Source organism: Euprymna scolopes, chromosome 10 (assembly GCF_053919585.1).
Source record: "Euprymna scolopes isolate OS-2025 chromosome 10, ASM5391958v1, whole genome shotgun sequence".
NCBI lineage: Eukaryota > Metazoa > Mollusca > Cephalopoda > Sepiida > Sepiolidae > Euprymna > Euprymna scolopes.
In genome coordinates, this window is record NC_136491.1 from 66,649,589 (window position 1) to 66,675,405 (window position 25,817).

The 25,817-nt window shown below is 34.0% G+C and overlaps 1 protein-coding gene across 1 annotated transcript in view; it reads right to left on the reverse strand.

Moving 5' to 3' along the window:
* Positions 1 to 439: 439 nt before the first annotated feature.
* The window catches only part of LOC145286040 (DNA primase small subunit-like), an 84,521-nt gene continuing 59,143 nt past the window's right edge, over positions 440 to 25,817 (reverse strand). The window contains exons 8-13 of the mRNA XM_080134666.1: positions 17,885 to 17,972; positions 17,242 to 17,368; positions 11,457 to 11,526; positions 9,346 to 9,404; positions 6,861 to 6,959; positions 440 to 736 (exon numbers count right to left, since the gene is read on the reverse strand). Of these exons, the coding sequence (XP_079990792.1) occupies positions 717 to 736; positions 6,861 to 6,959; positions 9,346 to 9,404; positions 11,457 to 11,526; positions 17,242 to 17,368; positions 17,885 to 17,972 (463 nt within the window). The 3' untranslated portion in view covers positions 440 to 716. The remainder of the gene's footprint in view (positions 737 to 6,860; positions 6,960 to 9,345; positions 9,405 to 11,456; positions 11,527 to 17,241; positions 17,369 to 17,884; positions 17,973 to 25,817) is intronic.

Genomic DNA, 25,817 nt, shown 5'->3' on the forward strand with positions numbered 1-25,817 from the left:
ACAGTAATATTTAATGCTATTGAGACAAAGCCCCTTTCCTTCAACAATGACAAACAACCTTTCTAGTCACTGATCCAGGCATAATACTTTAGCTGAGAATTCATCATTCAAACTCCCCAGCTTAACATACACAAGTAAAATGAATTGAAACAAATACAGAGAAGATATTGCCAAGACTACTGAAAAAAAAAATGGGGGTGGACCCCCTCTAGTGTGTTAGAAAAAGTACTCTATATCTCTACAAAGCCACCAAAGAGTCCCTAATATCATAGGTAATTTGAATAGGCATTTCACTGTTCAATTCCCTATTTAGAGAGCCTCTGTAGGTACGGTCCCAAATGTACAATAGTTCTGTACATTTCACTGGCAATGTGTTTTATTTGGGGATGAATATGGCTTTTTGTTTTAAAATCCATAATTAAATAAACATTAATTTAAATTCATGTAAAACAGACTTTATTTTATGGTAGTTTATTTTTATTTTATAACTAGTTTGATCAACTTGTTTGACATTTCAAATTCATCAAGAAACTTCTCCAAGACAAAAATAACACATGAAAAAGTCAAACAGTAAAAGAATATCAAATAAGGACAGGAGGGGTATAGATTAAAGAGCAAAAAAAAAAAAAAATTTTTTTTTTAAATCTTAAAGTAAATCCAATCTGCTTTTGAGGCAAAAGATTTAATGTTTCCCACAATGCATTGTTCTTTTGATTCTACAACTCCATGTTCATATCTGAAAGAGGAAAAAAATATGTGTAAATACAAACACAAAAAATAAGAGTACAAGACAAGTGAAATTTCAGTATAGAAATAGAAATTGATGTACTTTTTTTATCTGCATTTCTGAAAATCAAGTCTCCAACTGAAGTTCATGAAAGACGTCATTAAGTGAAGCAGATCAACCTTAGCAACAACATTTTTTGCATTGAATTGCCTTCCAACAAGGATTGGATGTAACACAAAGTCAAACTTAATGTGGGATGTGATCAGTCACATGCATGATTGGTAATAAATGTTTTTAAAATTTCACTTTTTTTAATTTAATGCCTTTGCTTTGGCTCCTTCATGTGTTTAGTCAAAAGAAGACCCCCCCCTCCTCCTCCTCTGGTGCCGTGTTTTAATTAAGTACAGTCAAACATTGAAGAACTTTCTTGAGTTGTAAGCCATGTTTCGTTCCAGAAAAGTTTCCGATCGGTACTTATTCTATACACGTCCTGGAGATGACGAATTCTCAGTGGACAGCTGTTCTGTACAGGTTCCAGACTTTATAATTTTGCAGCCAAAGAACAGAAGATCCTTCTCGTGCTGACATGAAAAAAACATATGCAACGTTGCTAAAAAGGTTTAATTTTTATGGAGCAATTCTTTTTATATTGGTTGATAGCAGAAGATGAATTAATTTGATTCGTCAGTTCCTAGCAGCAGCATTTATAAATAGAACCTCCCAACTCTGAGGGACCATACTCCCATAGGAGTCAAAAATATTGCAACAAACTTAATTCTTTCTAAAAGCTGTTGTAAACTAAAACAAATGTTTCTATAAGTGTGATACTATAAATACATCACAGAGTAGATGTTTATCAAATGACAAAATACAGAAAGTTTTAAAAATAGATTTCTTTCACACACAAAAGTCAATTTATGCAAGTTGTATGTCAAAACAAACATCACAGCCGTATCACATGAATAACACTTCGATACTCGAGTCTAGAAAATTTGGCAGAATTCTTTATATAAATGATACCATGTTATTAACAAAGAGAGAGCTTTAGGACAATCAGAGTCAGTCTGAGCCTAGTGTTGGACACACGAGAAAGCAGGTTATATACTCCTGAGAGAGATTGAATAGGCCGAAATGAATTGACAATGAACAGAAAGCTAGCCTTGACAGGTAGAGTAGATTGTATCACACACCAAATCCAGCCGACTTAAATAAATGCTAAACGATGGAGTTGTGTTATTTATTGTGATATTTACTTTGTTTTACACTTGTGAACCCGCATGCATCTCGTGAAGACCATGATGATCATGGCCAAGAGAAGAGAATTGAAAAAGAACATAAAATCGACAGGACACACAACAATGTGGTTGCTATGTGTTGGCAGTGGGGAGTGCATGATGTTGTATCACATTCGTGCCATAACCAGGATAGACCCTTAAAAGTGAGGAAAAAAAATAAAGGAAAGATTTGTTGTCTGTTCTATGAATTTTTATGCATTTGTGTTTATATTTTTCGAACTGACGTTAATTTTAAAGTTTCTGTATTTTGTCGTTTGATACACATCTACTCTGCAACCTATATATAGCTTATATATAGCTTATAGCACATAAGAAACAAAGTAAAAACAATTCAAATGACCTTTTTAACTGCACTTCCTGCATAAAATGTTAAAGATTTTATTAGACTAGCAGACAAACCCAATATTGCTTGGAAATTAATGTGAACCCATGTATACTCTCCATATGGCCATTTTTTTCTTTGAATTTGTAGGTAGGACCTGAAGATGTGTCCAGCATTGCCTGGTGAGAATAAGGTCAGTGGTATATCACCTAAAATACTTCAAAACATTTTTGCAGTTTATTCTTAACATGCAAAACACTCCATTATTCCTACAGTAAATTGCTGATATTATTATTGTAAATAATAATTGATGTGTTCTCAAAATTTAAAGTGCATCTCTTAGAGAATCTTTTGATGAATAAAGTATTTTTCATCCAATTTTCTCTTCCTTTTGTTTTTGCATGGAATGGAGCATCCTACTGGAGTTCAGACATTCACTAGTTTTTTCATAGACTAACTGAGAGTCTAACTGTCCCTTTTAGTGTAATTGTTTGTATCTCTCTTTCACTTGGTTCACCGGGTATATTTGCCTGGTAGTTTTTAAAAATCTTTTCATAAACCTGGCCACTCCTATAATTATTGGAATAATGGACATCTTCCTAAAATTCTAGTTTCTTTTCATGTTATACATAAGACCTTGGTATTCTGTTCCCTATTAGCTCAGTTTAAGCCAAGATCATTAGGTACGTGGACTTCAACTAGGGTTGCTACTTCCATGTGTGTTTGCATAGTATCCCTAAATGACAAATTGATAATGTTGATCTGAAAACTTCACAACAATATGGCCTCACTTTTTTTAATTTTTTTTTTTAAATGTCATTTCAGTTACTTAGAAATCAAAATGGTCCTCCCATTAAGCCTACATAACAGTTTTTTATGAATTACATATGCATCCAAGTGTGCATTTAAAAATATTTTCTATTACTCAAAGCTTGAGTAAATAAAGAATAACTTTTTTTCTTCTTTCCAATAGAAAACTTAATGTTGTCATTCCTTTTTCTTGTACCTTGTTCATTCTGGATTCCACGTTAGAATTTGTGTTGGTCTAGTGGAGTATCCAGCTAAGTGTTGTTATTGCGGTAGTATCACTATTACTTTTCTAATATGAATCAATCTGTAGCCATGTTGAGTAAACTATGCGTGGACTCTATGTACGATGTTATTTTCAATCTTTAATCAGGATTTACTGCTAAGGCAAAAGTAACCTGCGTCTGTAAAAATCCCCGTACAAAGACTGAAAATACTTAATAGCGTTTAGTAGGCATTCGTGAACGGACATGTGAAAATGCATGTCCACAGATTTCAAGAGGATATGGTTTTTCTTTTTTTGTTTGTATAGATTAAGCCCCTCACCCCTTGCTAATTTCCGATTTCTTTATAAGTTATATTTATCTTTTAACGATTGATGTTGGCCGTTTCAGAGGTGGATTTGTTTTATTATCAAATTAAAGTTTGACACTCTGCAGTGAAGCCCCCTGGTCAGAGGAACTTTCATTAACTTTTTCCAGAAATTTCTGTTCTCTTATGCTCTTGTCACTCTTCTTGCTAGATCTTCAACTTTCTTTTTGTTTACTCCTCTCTTTGTTTCTTGTAATCAGAGTCACTGGGTTATTATACTATTAGCTTCTTTATTGGTTGCATTTTACTTCAATTGATGATCTCAGAAATCAAGGGGTTAACACTTGATCTTTATAAATTAAATATTTGAATGTTCCATTAAATATTCAACTTTATTTCTCAAATCTTGATGGAGTAAAGAAGTGAAGAAAAGTAATTTACCCGTCTCTTACTTGATTATAGGACAAAAATTCATCTAGTCTGGAGGAGTATCAAGCTGTTACATTCTCATTGTTTCATCCCAGGAATTCTTGATGAATTACCTCATGTCAAAGTTGGTATAACTGGTTGATTTAAATGAAGCTGAAATGCTTTATCTGCTTTAAATTTTGCTTTATGATAGGAATATACTGTCTATATTACCAATGTTGTTAAATGACTTTACGTAAGGTCAGCATTTATTTATGGCTATTGTTTCAATACTATTAATAGTATTGAAACAATAGCCATAAAAATGCTGACCTTACATAAAGTCATTTAACAACATTATGTAACATTATGACGAATCAATAATACGAAAACCATGGAAAATGACAGACATGGCAGTTATTTGTTAATTTTTATGTGAGGATCTTTTTAATGCACTTGATGCATTCTTTCTTCCATCTTATTCAAGTGTTACATTTTCCTCTCCTACCGAACTATTCTTCACTTGAAATGATGTTGCCTTTTCCCTCAAGTATTTAATACATTAATCAAATTCAAACGCAATGCAGGCGTTCTCTGTAAATCTTTTCTTATTAAAATGTCAGTAGGTTTCCTTCCTTATGGTGTTAGGGTAATTGATGTTTGCTGTCTGATCATTTGCCGCTGAACAATGATCTTATGTCCTTGTTAGCAACTTGTACGCTATTGTACATAGACATGTATTTGTTGGCTGAATGGATCTCTTGACTTTTGGACAGAAGGGATATATTGCTTAGATTTAGTCATTTGGATTACTCTTCATCACTAACGATTCTATTAAATGCCTTAGTGATGATGAAGTGCTGTCAGATTTTTTTTTTTCCAATCAGAACTGGGCTATTTTTCTAAAGACAGTTGCCTTCGTAATTTTCAGGGCTGGCATCTTTGATTTCTCCTTATTGTCCTTTTTTATGATGTTTATCAACTATTTTTTTCCACAATGTTATTTGAAATCTTCATACAGTGGCCTTTAGAAGAGTTCCACTTCTTGTGTTGGTGTAAACCTCACATTTATTTGGTCACTAATGAGGTTCCTTTCTAGAGTTCTTAGCAAAAGGTTGGTTAATTTTTTCCTGTTTTTTATTTTTATTTGTACAAAACTTTTATTTTGTCTTGTGTTCTACTGTCATAATCTAGTTTTGTATTCTATTATCTTAATTTGGTTTCAATTTTGAAGTGAATATTATAATTTTAATTTCTTCACACTTGTTGTTAGTTATTCTCCTGGGTTTGTATATAACAGAAAAGCAGAGTTTTCTTCTAAAGACTGGTTCATATGGTTTTTGTCTTCAAATTTCAATCCTTTTTCTTCTCTTTTAGGAAAGCGTATTAACTGTATAAACAATACTGTCCTGCAAGTTGCATGAATTTCACCCAGAGACGCATGAGTCATATGCACAAGTGTGTGTATCAGTTGGTCTATTTGGATTAATCATTAATCTGTGAATATTTTAGCCTTATTTTGAATGATTGTTTATTTTTACTATCATAATAAATTCATCCGACAAAATATTGTTCTGGCAACTCATGTTTATACGTAAATCTTGAAATTAACTTTTATGAATAATTTTATTCAATTAATGTAATGACCCAACGATACCATAAATATTCAATTATACTTCAAAAATCCTATTAAACAAAGGGAGTGTCAACACTGACACACAAAAGCTTTCATAGCATCATAAAAAAAGAAAAATATTTATGGAATTTAAATTTCAACAAATGTTTTAATGCCAGGTATTCATTAACTGAATGATCTTTTCAGAAATGAAAATATTTAAATATTTTATGAGAAGAAATTAATTAGAGAAAATATTCAATAAGCTAATCAAAAGGTTAAAGTAAAACAAACAAAAACAAACTACCAGGTAACATTGTGTATGAACATGCACTGTGATGTATGTTGTGTGCAGCAATAGTGCAATACAGGCCTGTTAGAGACAGCAGACCTGTGGTGGGAAAACATTTGTTTTAGGGTTTGATTATCCAAAATTTGATTTCTCTACTTGAAAAAGTGATCACTTTTTAAAAGATTCTATAGAGGTTATGTCATCCTGGTTTGATAGTTTTATCTCCATAAATTAACAGTTGATGAATCTCAAGTGGTCCAATTGACATCTAAATAAATATATGCATAGAGTAAGAAAAGTACAATAGGGAGGGTTGGTTTCTGTTAGTCTCAGGCACAGATGGGCCTCTGGGCACAAAACAGGAAAACAATTTGTGTCCAGTTGAAGTTGTATTGTTTTGTTCAGGCTACAATTAGGATTTTAAGTGGATCAGTCTGTTTTTTTTTATTTGATTGGAATTGATTATCATTTTGATTGCAATTCTATCATTTGGCAGTAGAACCAAGTGTTATTTTTAATCTCCAAATAAAACATTGTTACTTGTAATTTTATTTGAAAGTGAAATATATTTCTTATAGCCATTGATCAATGATTGATTGCCAGCGTCAAAATCAAAAGCCGAATTTGGATAGAGACAATGACCTGTGTAGTGAATGCACACAAAGTTCACAGGGTTATTTTGTTTAATGATGAGAAATATTCTTGTAAACGAATGCTAGCTGAACAAGAATCATATTATTTAATCAATGGTGAGAATGAAAGGATTTGCCAACTTTTATTCATCGTTTGATACCCAAACAATGTTGTGTACATCTGCTACTTGTAAATCTGATAAGTTTGAAAGTTGAATCAAAATTACTTACCACTCTCTTTAATCAAGTTGCCTTCCCATGTCTTCTTCAGTTTCCTTATAAAATTCTCAAATACCTCAACACTTTGTTTCATAGAAGTTCTTTTATAATCTATAATCAAACATAAAAATAAAAAGCACATGAAGCAAACTATTTTAATATTATTTAAAGTAAAAAAAGCCCAAAAACATGAAAGGAGTTGAAAAGAACAAAACTCTCTGAACAATGAAAATTACTCATCAAAACTGAATTTTGTTTCTTAAAAGGAAATTTATTGTCCAATAGATGTTTTAAAATCACTATAAATTAATAATAACCAACCAAATATTTTTTTTCATTATTATTTTTCAAAATTATTAAATTCTCTGTATAAGTAAGGGATGTGAATAGCAGATGGGGAAAAAAGCAAAAATGAGATGTCCCCTACGTCAGTATTTGTGTGGTGCAACTTTTTTCTTCAGTTTTAATTAGTTTCAACAAAGTCAAAATTAAGAAAACAGACAAAGTGTGCATGTGGTAGGAAGGAGGCAGGAAGTTATTCTTTGATGAAACAAAAGCCATTTAACTCCCAGCATGAATCACTTTGAAGTACTAGCCTTCAGGGCAAAATGAACATTTTCAATTTTCAGAGAAAACTGTCATAAGAGGAAAAAGGAAAGCAAAACAAGACAGAAAAAAAAAAAGAAAAAGAAATAAAATCCAAGTAGCAATAAAAAAATAAAGGCTCTAATGATTTGACAAAAATAATCTTTTTCTGAATTAATAAAAAGCGGAAATCTCTCGTCTATGAGAAGACATAAATTCAAGCAGAAATCTAAAAAGATAAACATTCCCATTCCCCAGTGAAATAAACAAAAAATACAAAAAAAACCCCAAAAAACGCTGAATCATGTAAGTGACAAATTTCTCTATAATACTTCGCCAACAATAAGTTTTCTCATCTATTGCTTTAAACAGAAGTACAATTTTTATTTAATTAATGACATTAATCGTTTTGATGTTACTAATTATTATTTAAAGTTTAGAGTTTATTTGAAGTGCTAAAATATTATTTAATATGTTATAAACTTATTAAAATATTATCAAATAAAATCGTTCAGAAATGAGAACAGATTTTAGGTAGTGAAACATTTATGAATACTTAACTGTTGTGACTTTTTAGTTGAATTTTTAAACTTTTTCATCAATGTACGTTATATCATGTTGCTGTTTTTGCAAGAATATATTGGTTCATGCAAAAATCAAGATCGTTTCAAACTTTAAAAACATTAAAAGAAACCCCCCACCCACCCGGTATTTGCAATAATAATTGCCAATCCAAAAATGGTGTGTGTGTGTGTGTGTGTGTGTGAGAGATACATCAAACAGAAAAATTAATTTTGGATTTTGCTTTCCATTAAAAAAAAAAAAATTTAACTGGCATTTTCACATTTTCCTGATTCAAACAGTCTAACCCAAGCTCAACAGTTGATCCAACAGCTCATACATTTTCCAGTGCATATACAAAACATTACTCAAATCCCAAACTTAACATATAGATGTTGTCATTAATAAAATTATATGTATTTTTTATGTTTGGGCTGATTGTAAATAAAGTTGTGCAGATAGCAGAAGAATTAAGATATGAGAAATCTGTATTCACAAATTTGCATAGACATTTGTCAATGAGAAACCTGTATTCAAAATAGGTGTCACATTTGCTCACAACTGATGAAAAGAAATCAATGATTTAGAGCATTATTTGCAATGTAACAAAAGGAATTTTTGCATCAATATATGACAATAGATGAAACATACAAATCCACCAGTTTGTTGTTGAGTAGAGAGCAGCTGTCGAAAGCAACTAATGATGCAAACATCTGCAGGCAAGGTTTTGGCCTCTGTATTTTGAGATGAGCAAAATATTTTGTTCATCAATTTTCTTGAGAAATGAAGGAGCATCAATTATTAATGCATTTGAAGAAAAAAAAATCACTGAAAAACAGCCACAAATGAAGAAAAAAATTAGTCTTTCATCAATGAATTGATCATAATGATAACAAAACTACCTCATTGTCCAGGTCTACCTCCCAGCAACCAAAGATTAATTGAATACCTCAAAATAATGCTCCAGAGATAGTGATTTGGCACTTACGATGGTCAAAAGCAGGTATATTTTGAGGTTAGTTTTAATTTATGTTAACATTTTAATACTATAAATTTGATGTAGTCTCAGCACTTGTTGATTGACATTTTAAATGCTTAAAAAATTTCAATGTCAAATGCTGAAACCTGTAAAAATTGTTAAATTGAAAATAATTTCTAGATATTATCAAAGAATGGCAAAAAGAAATATATATATATATATATATATATATATATATATATATATATATATATATATTTATATGGTCGATTGGCTGTCATGTTGATGAGAATCATTAGCTGGCATGTTAGAAAATCATCATCAGCAGCAGCTGTCTGGCTGACTAACATAAAAGAATCTACAATTACTTACCTTTTATTTTAAGATCATCTGGGTGTTTATTAGCATCATCAATTTCATCCAACAATTGTCTAAAAAAAAAAAAAATATATATATATATATTTATATATATATAACCATCATCTTGGTCTAAAATTAATACTGCAAATAATTCTTTTACGAACAACAAAAGAGTTGAATTTCATATTTTGGTTCTTAAGTTAAAAAAAGAGAGAAAAAAAAAGAAAAAAAAGAAGCTGACTATGCTGACTTCATAGGATTACTACCTTTACTAAGAAACTGTTACTATTTATTATGTTAAAAAAACAAAAACAAAAAAAAACACCAGTTCAGATGAAGTTATGTTTGACTGCATCAAAAATTTTTCAGGACACCACAATGTTCTGAGAAAAAAACAAAACAACATAAAAAAGCATCTTATTATTCAACACCTCAGAAGATACCCTCTCTCTGTACATACATATATGAGATAATGATAATGATAGTATGGTGGAATATGACATTACTTGTAAAATAAATGAGCCTACGAAATGTGTCAACAGCCTGATATGTTCAGAACAATATTGATACATTTTATTTATGCATAAATCCTAAGGAATTATGTGATGCCATAAGATAATGGAAGATCTTACACACAAGATTTCTGGTGCAAAATATTTCTTAAAAGTGGATGTCAAAAATGAATAGCAATCAAGTCCAGAACCAGAAAGGCTGACTACATTCAACTTGGTTTTGGATGAAAAATTTATGAAAAGATGCCTTTTGAGTTGATAATGTCCCAAGATATTTTCCAGCAAAAAATGGATATGATATTAGAAAAATGCCAGTGTACATTTGGCTTAGTGAAAAACACCATTATGTATGGATTGTCTAAAGAAACATGACTGCAACTTACTTGATGGAAGTAGAATAAACAGAAAGAATGAGATTTGAGAAATGTGCCGTTAATCTAAAGCAGATACATTTCGTTAGAGTCCAAGATCCTTCGAAAGGGGAAGAAATTCAACTTCAACTACTGAATCCTACAAACATCACACAAACAATGCTACGAATCAAAATATACATAACATTTTTCATTCCACTTGCTGATCTCACTGCGCGAATGATGCAGTTACTCAAAAAGTCTTCCAGCAAATCATATAGTTGGTATGTAAAGAAACGCTGTTATTGTACTTTGATCTTGCAAAGCCAACAACAATCCAAGTGGATGCATAGAAGCAAAGCTCTCCTACAAACGGGAGAGCCCATAGTATTTGCTACAAAATTTTTATAGAATAGGATGTCCTAGAGAGAGTGATCAGGGACAATAACCCTCAATCAATTTCAATTCAATATTCAATATTCAAACAATTTGTAAAGGAATAAGGATTTTATCATCTACAATCAAACGGTTTGTACAATCAATGAAATCTACCATCAAAAAAGCTACAGAGAGTAACCGTGGCATAAATATGATATTGTTATGTGATCAACTCCAACTGATTATGCAATTCTATGATTAGGGCAACTTCGATACAATAGGAAATTTGTTAGGAACATGTCTGTAAAATGTACAGAGAACAGATATCAGCTTGATCATATCAGAGACAATCTGAACAGAAAAGATATGATGATCAGTGCACAAAATTTTCTGAGCTTTGAATAAGACAGTAGGTTAGGGCATTCAAAAAAAACTGAAATGGAATCAGCATCTAAACTTGTGTCACGCATAGACACCAACTACACAAGTTTTTGTAAAAACCATTAACATCACAGAGAAAACGCATCCAGAACTTCACAAGAACATAATCACAGGTTCTACAGCAGGGGTAAAGGATATTTTGCTATCAAAGAGAAGAACCCTAACCCACCAGCACTTTATTGCAGTATCAACCAACCTTTGCATGAAGCATATGATATCAGCCTATGCAATGGCAGTTAAATAAACTGAACAATCAAATCCATATAATTAACCTTAAACGAATGGAATAGAAATTTAGCCTGTATTTTGTCTTACTATAAATGGTTTCATTAGACTTTTAAAGAACATAGAAAGGTCTAAGTTATCTTTTGCAACAACATAACAAATCTTTGAACTTTTTATGTGCACAACTTCAATATAAGATCAACAACAAAAAACTCACGAAATCGTTGGAACAGTAAAAGGATTAAACGTGTCTACTTTGAGGGGATCAATTGGAACACAGACTCGGCCTAAAAAAGAAAAAAAAAAAAAGGAAATTTGTAAATATTTAAAAAGTAAACATTATAAATGTAAAATTATCAATTTTGTTGACTTAAAACAAATTTTTAAGAGTTTATGAAAATTAAGCAATTTTACAGTTTAATTTTTTTAAGAAAAGATATTACTAAATCCTATTCCTAACGTGCTTAATTGGACAGGTGTCTAATGCACAGATGCAAAATATCAAACTCCAAGTTAGATTAATGTAAAACAAAAGTGTACAATGTCATAATGTACAGTAGAATATTACTATAGCAGTTTCAGAATTTTTTCATAACTTACAATAGATTATTATGAGCTCAAGTTCCCATTTTTTTTTTTTTTTTTAAGAAAATGACTATGTGAGAAATAGAAGGAATCTCCCCAACCGGGTAGCTTTTGGAATGTGATTTGTTTCCGAATTTTTGTCTTCACATAAACTCAAGTAAATATGTATCCAGAAGCTCCCGGTTGGTCCACTGTTTTGCTTCCTTCTACATCCTCTCAACATTGTTCTACAAAATCCATACTATGGTTTACTGTCAGGTGGTGGAATCCTTTTCCTGGTACTTTGTTATAGGTCCTCCAATAGTCGGATACGACTTTAGTCTCCGGCAGACTATATTTGTTTATTATTAAAAGGAGGGTTTCAGCATTGCAATTTGGTACGGTCACCAAAAATCCCTCCTTGTTGGTGATGTCATAGCCGCTGAAGACCCAGAGCGGTTTGAGGATTCTCCCTTCATTGTATTTCCTTCGGTTGAAGAGAGACTCATCTATTTCGACTATGTGCCCTGAGCCTCTGATCTGCCGAGAATTCCTCAGGAAATACTCCTGGCAAATTCCTCTTAGAAAGTTCTTCCAGTCTGTATAAGTGTGCTCTGAAACAATACCGCATTCTCATCACATGTTTTTCAGGGTAGCCATTTTGAATGCCCACAAATAAATGAGTTTTTATTGTGAGAATCTTGGACCGCGCAAAAAATGATCCTGTGCGCAAGGAGATCCATTGTCTGCACTGTCCATTTGTGCATCTCCATGAGAAACCATCTTTAACACATGATCTTTGTTTCATTAAGCATTTCTGTTTTTTTTTTTTTTTTTAATGTGGAGGGGGGGAGGGGGTCACCACTTATCAAGGCCCGAAGGCCACTCAGGGATAAGGGTTATTGCGTGTACAGTAATCAATGAGATAGTATTGTAGTAATCATTAGTATTGAGGGTTTTGATAGAGTGTCTTACTTAAGGCGGCCGTTTGTCAGGAGTTTGTTTATGTTGGACTTGAAGACATCCAAGTTGTAGTTAGGTGGGAAACAGGCAAGCAGCAGAGAGTTCCACTGGCGTGCAGTTCTGAGAAAGAAGCTTTGCTCATGGAATCTATGTTTGGATTTAGGCACAGATAAAGAGTGGGGAAAATTCTTGATAGTAGTTTCGCCAGACGGGTGTTTCTTGTGAAAGATTGGCGAGGGGGTACGAGGGATTGGAGTTCAGACGAGCACCTGCCATGGAAATAACGATAAAACAAAGACAGGCTCGCAACGTCTCTTCTGTGGGAGAGAGGTTGCAGGGAAGAGAAAAGGGCATCCCCCACTAAGCCACGAAGGATAGGCTGTTTTTAGCAGCTCCTGCCCAGATGTGGCAGCAGTACTCCATCCTTGGACGTACTTGGCTTTTATACAGATAAAGAATTGCATCAGTAGTGAGATATCTTCTGGAATGGTAGAAGGATCCTACCATTTTCCCAGCAACCCTGGCAACAGATTGTATGCACGTGTTTCATTTCAGATCAGGAGTAAAGGTCAAACCCAGAAGCTTGTCAAAACATGGAGCCTCCCCAAGACGAGAGCCATTCATTTCAATTGATGCCAGATGGGGATTAGAGCGTTGATGATGTAAAGATAGAAGCTTGGTTTTGGATGCATTAAAAGTGACTAGCCACCTCTTCCCCCATTGCACCACGCGCTCAAGATCAGAGGAGAGAGAATTAGAGAGAACTTTGTCATTTACAGCCTTTGATGTGTTGCCATAGATGGTCGTGTCATCAGTACAGATGTCAACGAATGATTTAAGTATGTGTTTTGGGAGATCATTGATGCAGATCAGAAAGAGAGTTGGGCCCAGGATGGACCCCTGGGGGATTCCAGCATTAATACTGTGGGCCTCTGATTTCTGCCCATCAACCACTACTCTTATGAACCTATCAGAGAGAAATGATTTAATGATTGAGAAAACATTTCCAGTAAAACCGTAGCTGGAAATCTTGTGAAGTAGGCCTTTGATATGTCAAGGGCAATTGCCCTGGAAAGGAAACCTTTGTCAAGAGATTCACTAATCCTATGTGATATAACTGTTAGCACATCTGCTGTAGATCTTGCAGAGCGGAAACCATATTGCATCTCACTAAGAAGGTTGTTTCTGTTGAGGTGGTTGACTACTTCTATATTTAATATGGATTCCAACAACTTACTCATGACACACAGGAGACTTATTGGTCTGTACTGAGAGGGAGATGACTTTTCACCTGAATTCTTAAATACAGGGCATACTGATGAGGTTTTCCAGGGTGTTGGAAAGCACTTCTCCTTAAGGAAGGCAACGCTTAAACAGTTTTGTAAGTATGGGGGCAAGTTCTGGTTGGAGCTTTTTCAGCACTATAACTGGAATGCCATTAGGGCCAGTTGCTTTACTGGAATCAAGGTTCTTGATTAGCTTGGCGAACTCATGCACAGATATTTGTATGTTACTTAGCGTGTTGTCTATTATAGGAGGAAACACAGGGAGTTGATGGTCATTGTCGCATAGGGTAGAATTAGCTGCAAAGTTCTTGGCAAATAGTCTGGCCTTGTCTGATGCTGACGAGATGACCTCAGGTCCATTGATGATAGTTGGGATAGAACGCACGCTTCTGTTCAAGATCCTGTTTGCTATTTGCCAGAACTGGTGGGAACCAAGCCGCTGCTAAGCTACTTTGGATTTAACAAAATGAGCATATAGCTCTCTTGCATGTTTTATTACTCTTTTACAGTGGTTGCTGGCAGTCCTGAAAGCAGCTTTAGTCTCAGTACATCTATTACATTGGTAGCTATGGAAAAAGTGAAACAGGCAGCAGCACATTCAGGGGAGAACCATGACTGGCTGTTAGGTTTTTGTTGGAATTTTTTGGATGGTATGAATCGGTCTATGCCTACAATTAACCATTCGGTCAGGTCTGATACTACAGAGGACACATCCTTTTTAAACATAGAATGCAGAGGTAGGTCAGATATGAATGTACGGAAGCTATCCCAATCAGCCATAGAGTATCGATATACAGTACGGTGGAGAGGTACGTCTGAAGACTTATTACATTTCATTTTTATCTTAACTGCTACAACAGAGTGGTCAGAGGATCCCAGAGGAGATAGAACGGAACATGAACACAGCTCAGGGGAAGTTGTGAGGAAAAGGTCTAGAAGGCCTATTGACCGGGTGTATCGGGCACACGGTTGGGTTCGTGAACAATCTGAGTGAGGTCATAGGCAATGGCAAAATCATGACAAAACCTCCCCTCGTCATCCGTTTTATTTGAGTGGGTCAGCCATTCCACATTATGGACATTGAAGTCACCGCAAATGTGAATGTTAGCCGAAGGATGAGCAGAAAGGATGTGGTCAATTTTCTCAGATATGCTCTTAAAGATAGTAACCCACTGTTGTGGGGGCGATAGAGGGCAAATATAAATAACCGAAAGCACATATAAGGTAAATTAGGGTCTGTTTACAATTCTTGCACCTTATTTGTTTTGACAGCAGTTTCTTCTCCTGACAATATGAGATTGTCTACATCAGTGTTTTCATTTCTTTTTCTAACATGCATAGATTTATTTCCGTGCCTGCCATTATCTTTTTGGTGAGTTTGAAACTAAATTTGTTTGTTAGCTCTTTTTATTTATTCACTTTTTTACAATTCAAAAGTTGTCTGCTTCCATTTCAATAGCGCTTTTTCATTGGCTAATCAAACACTTAAAAAAAAAAAAAAGTTGATTTAGCATTTCAACATTTGAACAGTGCTTGGCTTAAATCAATAATTGCTAGTCTTGCCCAATTCATGCGTGACGGGAATTCCCAAGAATCTGGGTCAAATTATGCAAGAGTACCGCAAAATCTAGTGACGCTTTTGGCTCTAGTTTTAGATCTTCTGATAGGAAATGATTTACTCATGTGACAGTTGCTGGTTATTTAGGAGTATTACTTCCTTCCAAGAGTGTCTTCTGAAAAGTTTTCATTACGATTATATTTCTAAAGAATCTTCTTCCTTGTTATTTGTACTAGTATTCATGCATGCAGTTTATAATCTTGTGTTATTTGACTTCTGACAGAGTTAGGGTTGAGATTAAGTGATATTTTGCAACCTTTACACCACACCTAACTCTGATCAACCTACTATCTGCGGCGTCGGAAACATTTCGACACATTTTACATAAACTTGTCAGTACTGAAAAGTTACAAAACAAAAATCTGCACAAGCTTTCTATAAAGTCAGCTATATTTAAAAGTAATTTAAAAGTTTGCATATTAGGACATGACACAAGACAATTGTTATTCTTTTTGCTAATATACTGTTGACATTTATTAACAGATTTGGAGACTAAAAAATTTAAATGTAATGAGAACAAACATTTACCTACTCCCTATAACTCTGGTTCCTACCACAGTAAGCCCTTACGCTTCAGTAACACTATGCCTTGTTTAGGGTGAATATATCTATTTATATACATAAATAAAAAGGAAACTATGGTTGACATGACAAAGTTTGGTTCTTCTTCATTATAATAGTGAAATTCAAAATATTGAATTTCAAGTGAAACCAATGTTATCTACTTAATTGTCATGTCACAGTAGTGAACATATCCAAAACTTATGAAAAACGATAGGGTAGAAAATTAATTATTAATGAAAATAGCTTTTGAAAACAATTAGCGAAAACTGAGCTTTGCAAAAAAGAAACTGAAGAGTTTGAATCGTAACAAAAGGGAGGTAAATCTTTTCTGAAAACTGAAAATCTTTGGCCAATTTAGCAAAACTTAATTTTTGCTAATTGTTTTCAAAAACTTTTCATTAATAATTAATTTTCTACCTATCGTCTTTTGTAATTTTTGGATATTTTTACTATTGCGATATGACAATTCAGTAAATATTATTGGTTTTACTTGAAATTCAATATTTCGATTGTTAATGAAGAAGAACCTAAAATTCTGTTTAGTTGCTTAGACTATCAAATTGTGTACAGAATATTATAAAACATTTTTTTTAAAGATAATATTAATTAAGATTAAATTATTAGTATTACAAAAATTCCATGATGAAGATAATACTATGATGCTAATTAAGATGAGACTATTAAAAAAAATGATAATTCACAATTAAAAAGAAAATATAAGTTTTCTGAATTTGGAAATATTTTCATCAATAAATTATTAATATGCACAATAAATGAACATGATAATAGATATCGTTTATATAAAACTGTAATAATCATGCTAATATTTAGTAATATGTGCTAGAATCACGCTGTTATATTTAGGGCAGCCATAAATACTTATTTACATGCCTAAACAATAATTGTATTACAACATTGGTAGAATAAATGTTTATTAAATTTCATCTGACAATTTTTTTGATGTGTGTGAAAAGAAAAAACAAAAAAAACAAAAAAAAAAAACTGACCAGTTTTAGGATGAATACTAAATGGAGATTTTAGCAAATGATTGAGTCCTTTGCTGACTTCAATATCAAGTCGTGGGTAGCAATACTGGAGCATAATTTCCTTCAATACACGGTCAGCATGAACACCCTTAAAAAAAAAAAAAAAAATATATATATATATATATATATATATATATATATATATATTCATAAAGCATTAATAAAGGTAATTAAGAAAGAAAAAAAAAGAAACATGTTCATCAAATAAGAACTATTTTTTTTTCAGCATTTTTTGATGATTTTTTTAATATGTTATCATTTTCCCCTAATCTAACAATATCTTGAACCTTCCAGTAAAAACATATTTTCGATTAGCTATTTTGGCATATCTGGTACAAAGGTTTTCTCAGGAAGAGCATTAAAAATTACTTATAAAATTGCCTGAAGTGTTGTATAAAATTAACAAAAAAAAAAACAACTTTTATCTTTGTCAAACATCAACTTTGGTGATTCAAATTAAGAAATAATTTTCTAAATAGAAAAACATGCAACTTCAACAAATCGCAAATCACTTTAAACTGGAAGATGCCAAGTGCATTTGATAACTAACCTTAACCTCGATAACTATTTCATATAAATATTCATTCACATGAAAGCAACTTACAGGTCTTACAAGTTCTTGAGTCAAAAGAGCCCACCTGGTTTCAGAATCAACACCACCACAGACGATTTTCCGTAAGTGTTCACTACGCTGTTATATAGTTAAGGAAAAATACCGATGCTCATACAATCATTACAGATGGGTGGGATTACCAATTTTGTACTAAATGACCTTACAATTTCATAGCCATTATTTAAAGAAAATGTATGATATAGTTTGTGATTTGAATATGGTTCGTATTCTAGTTTCTATTAAAGCCATGAAATCTTTCCACAATCTATGATTACTCAGATTTGTGATTTCATCATCATTAGCAATACCTCATTATGAATTCTACTTGTCTTACTGATAGAACTCTGTTCTGAGTAAACAAAAGCAATACGAACATTAAATAGAAAATCAGGAGCAGAAATAATGATTTCTGTAAATTACCCATTTTGGTTGGTCAAATTACTTAAATTGTCATCAATTATTGAAGCAGAAACAGTCACACTCTAAAAGCTGAGCATGTGCCAAATATCCCTATAAAACAAGAATCCATACACACATGAGAAGATTAACAGTTTGATAAATGAATGCATGGAATATCGATACAGTATGAACTGTAAAGAAATGGAAGCCAAAGTTTTGATATTTTAAAACTCTAACAACAATGAGAATTAAGTTTTAACTGACAATTTTTATACCTACTGTTTTTTTTTTTTTTTTATTATTCAATTTTCACCCCAAACAAGGCACAGTGCCACTTTGAAGTAGGGGGCTTCTATCGGAGACATAAGTTGCAGGGATATTATGAAGGGAGATAGCAGCAAGATGTCTGTTCACATTACACTTGAACTTCTGCATGTCAGTACAGTTGGGAAAATAGGAACCCAGAAGAGAGTTCCAAAGTCTAGCAGTTCTGGGGAAGAAACTACTGGAGTAGAAGGCTTTCTTACACCTAGGAATCTCTACTGTGTAGGGGTGGGATTTAGTTGCTTGTCGGGTTTGTCGGGGGTATTTACGTCGAGGGGGTACAAGTGCTTGTAGTCAGAGCATTCACCATTAAAATACTTGTAGAACAAGCAGAGGGATGCAACGTTTCGTCGATGGGACACAGGCTGAATCTTACATGACAGTTCAGGACCTATCAGGTTGGCGACTCTCTTTTGAACACTATCCAGGAGTGAGAGTTGGTTGGTTTATTTAACGGCATTAAATGACCTTGATGGTCATTTAATGCCTTCATGTTTTTATTTCAATCTTTATGGTTGAAGTCAAGATGATTGACTTCTTTGGAACTTGGTTCGTTATTTATATATCCATTGTATACAACTTCAGAGTTTTTTGTATAGTCCAGTTTCTCTTAGGAAGGAAATGATGTCTTTTGTATCATTGTTTTCGAAGACTTCTTTCATATTTCCTGCTTTAATATAATGTCTGATTTATTCGTTTTCATTACACTTTACCAGTATATGCTTTATAGTAAGCGGAGTTGAATAGTTTGTGCACTTTGGCTCATCATCTTGAGTGAGAAGGAAATTATGTTTGAGTCTTGTATGACCAATACGCAGTCTGGCCAGTAAGACTTCCTCCTTGTGGGACCCATGTTTATCCCGCCTCCACTCTCCAAGTGTGGGTTTTATATCATATATTATTTGTGTTTTCGCTCCACTGACTTTGCCATTTTTTTTTTTATATGATTAAGGGTTTAATGTCTGTGTATGGGATCCTGTGACCATCCAGGTCCAACTTCAGTGTCTCCTTAGCCATAGCATCGGCCCTTTCATTACCCCTGATTCCCATGTGGATAGGGATCCAGATGAATATTATTTCCTTTTGGTCGGTAATGAGATTTATTTTGTTTAGGAGTTTGATAATTATGGGGTTCTCCTGTTTTCTATTTTTTATAGCTGTTAAAACGGATAAAGAGTCAGAGAATATAATGAATTTTTCTGAGTTTTCCTCAGCAATCATATCCAGTGCTAGATCTATGGCTCTTGTTTCAGCACTAAATATAGAGGCTTCGTTCGGAAGTCATTTGCTAATTGTTGTAGGTAGCTGCACATCCAACTTCATCATTATCCTTCGAGCCATCTGTATATATGTGTGTATAATCAGGGTAGCATAGCTTGATATTTTCAAGTTCTTCTTGAAATATGGCAGGATTTGTTTTTGATTTTCTATTTTCATTTAAGTTGAGCATTACATCTGGTTGTCTCATAGTTCATGGTGGGCTTTCAGATATTATAAAATGGTGGATATTTGTTATTGGAATTTGAGATTCTTCTATGCTGGTTTCCATTCGAAGTCCAAAGGTTTTTATGGCTTTTTCTTTTCTGTTAAATAGGTTTCTATAGTTGGGGTCAAAGATACATTGATAAGCAGGGTTTGTTGGGCAAGACTTTACTTTCAAGTAATATTGTAAGCCAAGTTTTTCCTGTCTGAGCTTTAAGGGTGCTTCGTGGGCTTCTGCATATAAACTTTCTTTGGGGGATGTTCTATATGCTTCCAAGATTAGTCTTAGTCCCTCATGGTGAATGGGGTCAAGGATATTTATGTAGGAAGATCTTGCTGACCCATAGATGAAGCAGCCATAATCCAGTTTCGAGCGGATTAAGGTCCTGTATAGTTTTAGGAGCATTTGTTGGTCGGCTCCCCAGTCTGTGTTGGCGACAACTCTTAATAATTGTAGTGCTTTGTGACACTTCTGCTTTAAATATCTCAGATGGGGAATAAAATTCAATTTTCTGTCAAAAATGATCCCTAGGTATTTATATTGATCAGTAATATCAATTTTTTGGCCCTCGAGTTTGAGGGTTGGATCATTGTGCATTTTTTTTAATATTACAGAAGTGCATGCACTTCGTTTTTGACTTGGAAAATTTAAAACCATTTTCTGTGACCCACTAGTTTATTTTGTTTAGGTTCAGCTGTCACTGTCGCTCTCTTGTTTGAACATTTTTTGATTTATAACAGATCAAGAAGTCATCAACATATAGGGAGCAGTCAGTTCCAGGATTTAGGCATTTGGCAATATTGTTAATCTTTATATCAAATAAAGTGACTGATAGTATGTTTCCTTGTGGGACTCCTTCCTCCTGGTTTTTGAGGTCAGAAAGGGTGGATCCCACACGGACCTTAAAGTTTCTGTCAGACATAAAATCTTTTATTAATTTGCGTAGTCTGCCCTTTAGTCAGAGATTGTGTAGGTCTTTCATGATACCGTATCTCCACGTTGTATCATAAGCCTTTTCTAAATCAAAGAAAATGATTGTATGTTCCTTTTTTATGAATCCCTGATAAAGGTTTCTAAGCATACCAGGTTATCAATGGTGCTTCTTTTATTTTGGAACCCACTTTGGTGGTTTGTAATCAGACCATTTGACTCAAAGTACCAAATTAGTTTTTTGTTCACTATTTTTTTAAAGTTTTACATATGCAACTTGTTAATGCTATGGGTCGATAGCTTTTGGGATCAGACTTAACTTTATTGGATTTTGGGATGGGAATCACTGTTGCTTGTTTCCATATGTCAGGGTGTTCACTCCTAATCCATATGTCGTTGAAGATGTTTTGGAGGTATATTAAGGATTTTTGAGGTAGTTGTTTCAGGAACTCATAGTGGATCTCATCTGGCCCTGTTGCAGTGTTGTGTGAACTGTTTATGACATCGGTTAATTAAGATAGGGTGAAAGGTTTGTTGTTGTCTTCTACATTGTCTGAGTTGAAGTTTAGTTTGTTCCTTTTAACATCTAGTTTGATTTTTTTAAATTGTGGTTTATAATTTTCGCTAGAGGAGTTTTTTGAGAAGGTTTTTGCAAGTACATTTGCTATATCTTTTTTGCTGGTTATTTTTGTATTATCTTTTGACAGGTGTTTTAGCGGTGTTGGTCGATTTTTACCAGCTATCTTTCTGACCATATTCCATATTTGTTTTGTTTTAGTGTGAGAATTCAGTTTGCTCATGTAGACTCTCCATGACACTCTTTTGGCCTCCTTAATTGTTCTACGGGCTTCTGCGCTCGGTTTTGTTTGAATTGGTCTAAATTCTGAGTAGTGGGTCGAATTTTAAATTTCCGCAGTGCAGCTTTACGTAACCTTACCGCTTTTTGGCAATTTTTATTAAACCAAGGTCTTTTATATTTTTTTGATTTGGAGCCTTTGGGTATACATTCCTCAACTATTGACATCAACGTATCAGTGAAGTGTTCCATAGAGTTCTCCAGTTCATCTTTGTCTATTAGTTTTGCATTGCATTGGGTTTTATATTCCTCCCAATTAGCTTTGTTTAGCTTCCATCTGGGGAGGTTATCTTCAATCGGGATTGAGTTTTAAAGTATAATGGGAAAGTGATCACTACCACAGGAATCATCATACACTTGCCAACTGTAATCCATTAATGTGGCTGGGTTGCATAACGACAAATCAATGGCTGAGTATGTACCTGAAGCAGGGTGGAGGTATGTATTAGAGATTTGGTTCATGAGGGACAGATTGTTATTGTTGATGATTTTTTCTAGTTTTTTACCTTTTGCGTCTGTTTAATTGCTTCCCCATATGATGTTGTGGCTGTTGAAGTCTCCTAGTAGGATGTATAGTTTAGGAAATTGTTCTATTAATTTGTTGACTTCAGCTTCATTTATGGGGTCATATGGTGGGATATACATGGAGCAAATGTTGATGGTTTTATGCAAAGTGGTTTTCACAGCAATTACTTGTAATATGGTGTCTAGAGTTATTTTGCTCTGAAGGATGTCGTTTCTAACTAGAATCAATACACCTCTGAAGGCCCTCTGTCCAGTATTGTGTATAAAGTTGTATTGGGTGAAGTTTTTTGTAGTAATGTTATCTTGTGTCTTCAGAAATGTTTCCTGGAGGAAGATGATAGCAGGTTGTAGGTTAGATATTAACAATAGTGATTTGTTTGGAAAAGCACACTGTGGTTGTACAATCTTTATTGTGTGTCTACCTGAGCTGTCAATGACAAGAGCCTACCATTTTTTTTATTGTGTAAAGCATGCTTTTTAATGGCCAAGATACTAATTTGTACATTCAAAAAGATTTAAAAAAAAAAAAAATCTTTTTTAGAAACTAAATACATCATATCTGTATCATTTAAATTAACTATTCACTTCTACAAGATTTGTTCCATATTTTTTAAGTTACAAAATATTTCACTTCAAAAACAAACTTTGTTGAATTTGTACAACTACGCTTTTTTGTTTTTAAACATTTTGCTTTCAACTTAGCTACAGCTTTCACACTTCAATTCATTTAAAAAACATTTACTCTATTTAAAACAGAATTAATATTAAATGAGCTGCTCCTGATGCTTACAAGTGATTTCACTTGAATATATATGGAATTACTTCCCTTAGATTATTAGGCACACATACAAAAAAAAAAAAAATAGAATACACATAGACAGGTGTTTATTCAAATTGGCAATTATGGCAGCAATTAAAAGAAAAGAAAATACAAAAAAGTCTGTATGATGTACATACCAGTCATGTAACGAAGATGAAATATTCCAAAAATCACATAATTTGATCAAGTATCAGGTTAACAAAAAAGTTCTTGTGATTTTTAACTTTTAAATTCAAATGAACACATCTTGGCTAAAACAAAAAAATTATTATCGAAATACGCACCATCAAAATCAACACACTTTTGCCAACGCAATACAAGTGTATTTATGCAACATAAAAAATTTTGCGTTCTGGTGGTGATGAAGTCACTGAAAGCGTTTTTGATATTGCTTAGGTTTTTAAAGCATTTCTCATGCAGAAAGTTATCAAGATACTTGAAAAAGTGATAGTTGGTAGGTGAGAGGTTTGGAGAGTATAACGGATGAGGCAGAGTTTCATAACCCAATTCATTCAACTTCTGCAGGGTTGGTTTAGCAACATGCAGTCGGGCATTGTCGTAGAGGAGAATTGGGGTTTTCTGTCAACTAATGCTCGGTGTTGTTGTTGAAACTTCTAATTCATTTTATCCATTTGTTGACCGTAATTTTTCCACCGTAATGGTTTCGCCTGCATTCAAAAAACTAATGGATGAAACCGGTTGCAGACCACCAGTCAGCATGACCTTCTTTTGGTAAACTCTGGCTTTGGAAAGTGTCGTGGATTTTGTCAGCATTTAACCAATGAGTAGAGCATCTCTGTTTATCACAAAGAACTCTGTTTGATCAAGTGTATATGATACCTGCAAACATGCAAAAGATGGTCCTGGATGCATGGAATGGACATCACAACCTAACACTGTCCCTACTTGCATGGGATGCTACCACATTCATCATCAAGTGGGGCCGGTACAGATATTGCTGGACTCCTCAAGGATTCCACGGGTCAGATGATGGATATCCTCATTGGTTTGATGACATCACAGTAGATATGACTTGAAAAACGTGTTGCATAGATGACAGCTTTCTCTGAGATGACATTAGAGTTCTCATTCTAGCATATGACTGAATACATCAATCACTGTGTGGACAAGGCCATCATGTTCTAGCCTAGACAAATTTAAATTTGCCAAGACAGAAGTGGAGTTTACAGGATTCTTAGTTACCAAAAGTAATGAAGAGGATGACAGAAGCTATTCTTCATTTCCCTACAAGTATTACTGATGTCAGGTGTTGGTTTGGTTATGTGAATAAAGTATCATATTATGTAAATAAAATATGTGTTTTCCCAAGCAAAAGTGATGGCACCCTTCTTGGAATTGTTGAAAATGAAAAATAAGAAGTTCTATACGGATGATATGCTGAAACGCCTATTTCAGAGATCAAAGAGGATAATAGTAGAGGAAATTGGAAAGGATGTTCAAATATTTGAAATGAACAGAGCGACTGGATTGGCAACTGACAATAATAAAACAGGGATTTCCTATTTCAAAAACATTGCAGACGTCCTGGTGAGCTGAACATGGGTTGCAAGGAGAGTCAATGGAAGAATATTCTGACCAGTTCCTGTTTCACCAGTGAGGTGGAATCTCAATACGCACCAGTGGAAGGTGAAGCCTTGCCCTTGTTGACGGGCTAGAGTCATGCCGAATGTTTATACTTCGATGCCCGGATTTATTAGTGACAATGGATCATTTACCTCTGGCTAAAACATTCTCAGACTAAGCCTTAGAAAATATTAAAAACCCCTGCCTGTTTAATTTTAAAGAAAGGATGATGATGTACAAATTCAAGATAAAGCATCATCCTGGAAAATTAAATTTAGCACCCGACTGTGCATCCCGATATCTTGCAGTCACCCCACATGAGAACTCCACTTGGACCATCGACACTACAGTGAAAGCTGTGTTCTCGTCAACACATGGAAGTGACTCCAAGTTGAAGGCTATCACATGGGAAGAATATTGCCACTGCCATGGCGACTGATGAAGAAAGCCGAATCTGAAATGGCTTCCCCAAATCAAGGAATGATCTCTTGCCGATGCTGCATTTGCAATGCAATAACACCTTGCCAGCCAAGAGAACCCTTAATGTTACCGACGGAACCAGAATTTCTGTTCCAACAAGTAATGGTTCACTTTGCAGTCATACAGGGTAAAAGCTATTTAGTATACACTGATCATGATGACCGGGATGACCGGGATGAGTAGAAATAGCCTTCATGTGATCATGAAAAGCTAGAAGTGTTTGTGACACGCTAAGAACCTGGTTCTCCACATATGGCGTACCTGATGAGATATCCTCAGAGAACTCCCATTTGAATCACAAGAATACAATTCTTTTTTGAGAAACTGGGGTATATGAAAACACACATTGTCAGCCTACAACCCACAAAGTAATGGGCGTACAAAGTTAGCCACAAAGGCAGCAAGAGTGATACTTTTTGACAACGCAGTCGACAGCAGATGCTTATCCCATAATAGTGCTGCTAGAGTTCTGACCCATCATAATACTCCCATTCAGGATCATGACATATCTCCAACCGTAATG